This window comes from Nestor notabilis, unplaced genomic scaffold, assembly GCF_000696875.1.
Source record: "Nestor notabilis isolate BGI_N333 unplaced genomic scaffold, ASM69687v1 scaffold12052, whole genome shotgun sequence".
In the NCBI taxonomy this organism is placed as follows: domain Eukaryota; kingdom Metazoa; phylum Chordata; class Aves; order Psittaciformes; family Psittacidae; genus Nestor; species Nestor notabilis.
The window spans coordinates 1-220 of record NW_009916999.1 but is presented as its reverse complement, the minus strand read 5'-3'; the positions used below and the strand labels follow the sequence as shown (position 1 = coordinate 220).

General features: G+C 58.6%; 1 protein-coding gene across 1 annotated transcript in view; it reads right to left on the bottom strand.

The window, feature by feature from the left end:
• LOC104413780 (putative Polycomb group protein ASXL2) overlaps positions 1-215 on the bottom strand; it is a gene marked incomplete at its 5' end in the record, with an annotated part of 2,509 nt that extends 2,294 nt beyond the window's left edge. Inside the window, 1 exon segment of the mRNA XM_010024868.1 lies at positions 50-215. Coding sequence (XP_010023170.1) covers positions 50-215 — 166 coding nt within the window.
• Between the last annotated feature and the right edge of the window lie 5 nt (positions 216-220).

Here is a 220-nt window from a genome sequence, read left to right as displayed (position 1 = left end):
CTGTTGATGTGCTCTAGTGCTGGTGCCGCTGGTGAGGAGGAGCTGGTGCCTGTAGTGCTGGCTGGAGCTCTGGACTGCAGGGTGGGAGTTTGCTGTAATTGTGCTCTAGAAGGATGGTGAGGGGGTGCCTGGTCTGTGGCCTGGGTCTCCATTTGGGGACAGGTCCCTGGGCAACGGGTAAGAAACCTTCTCGAACTTCCCCCACTTCCAGTTCCTGCCA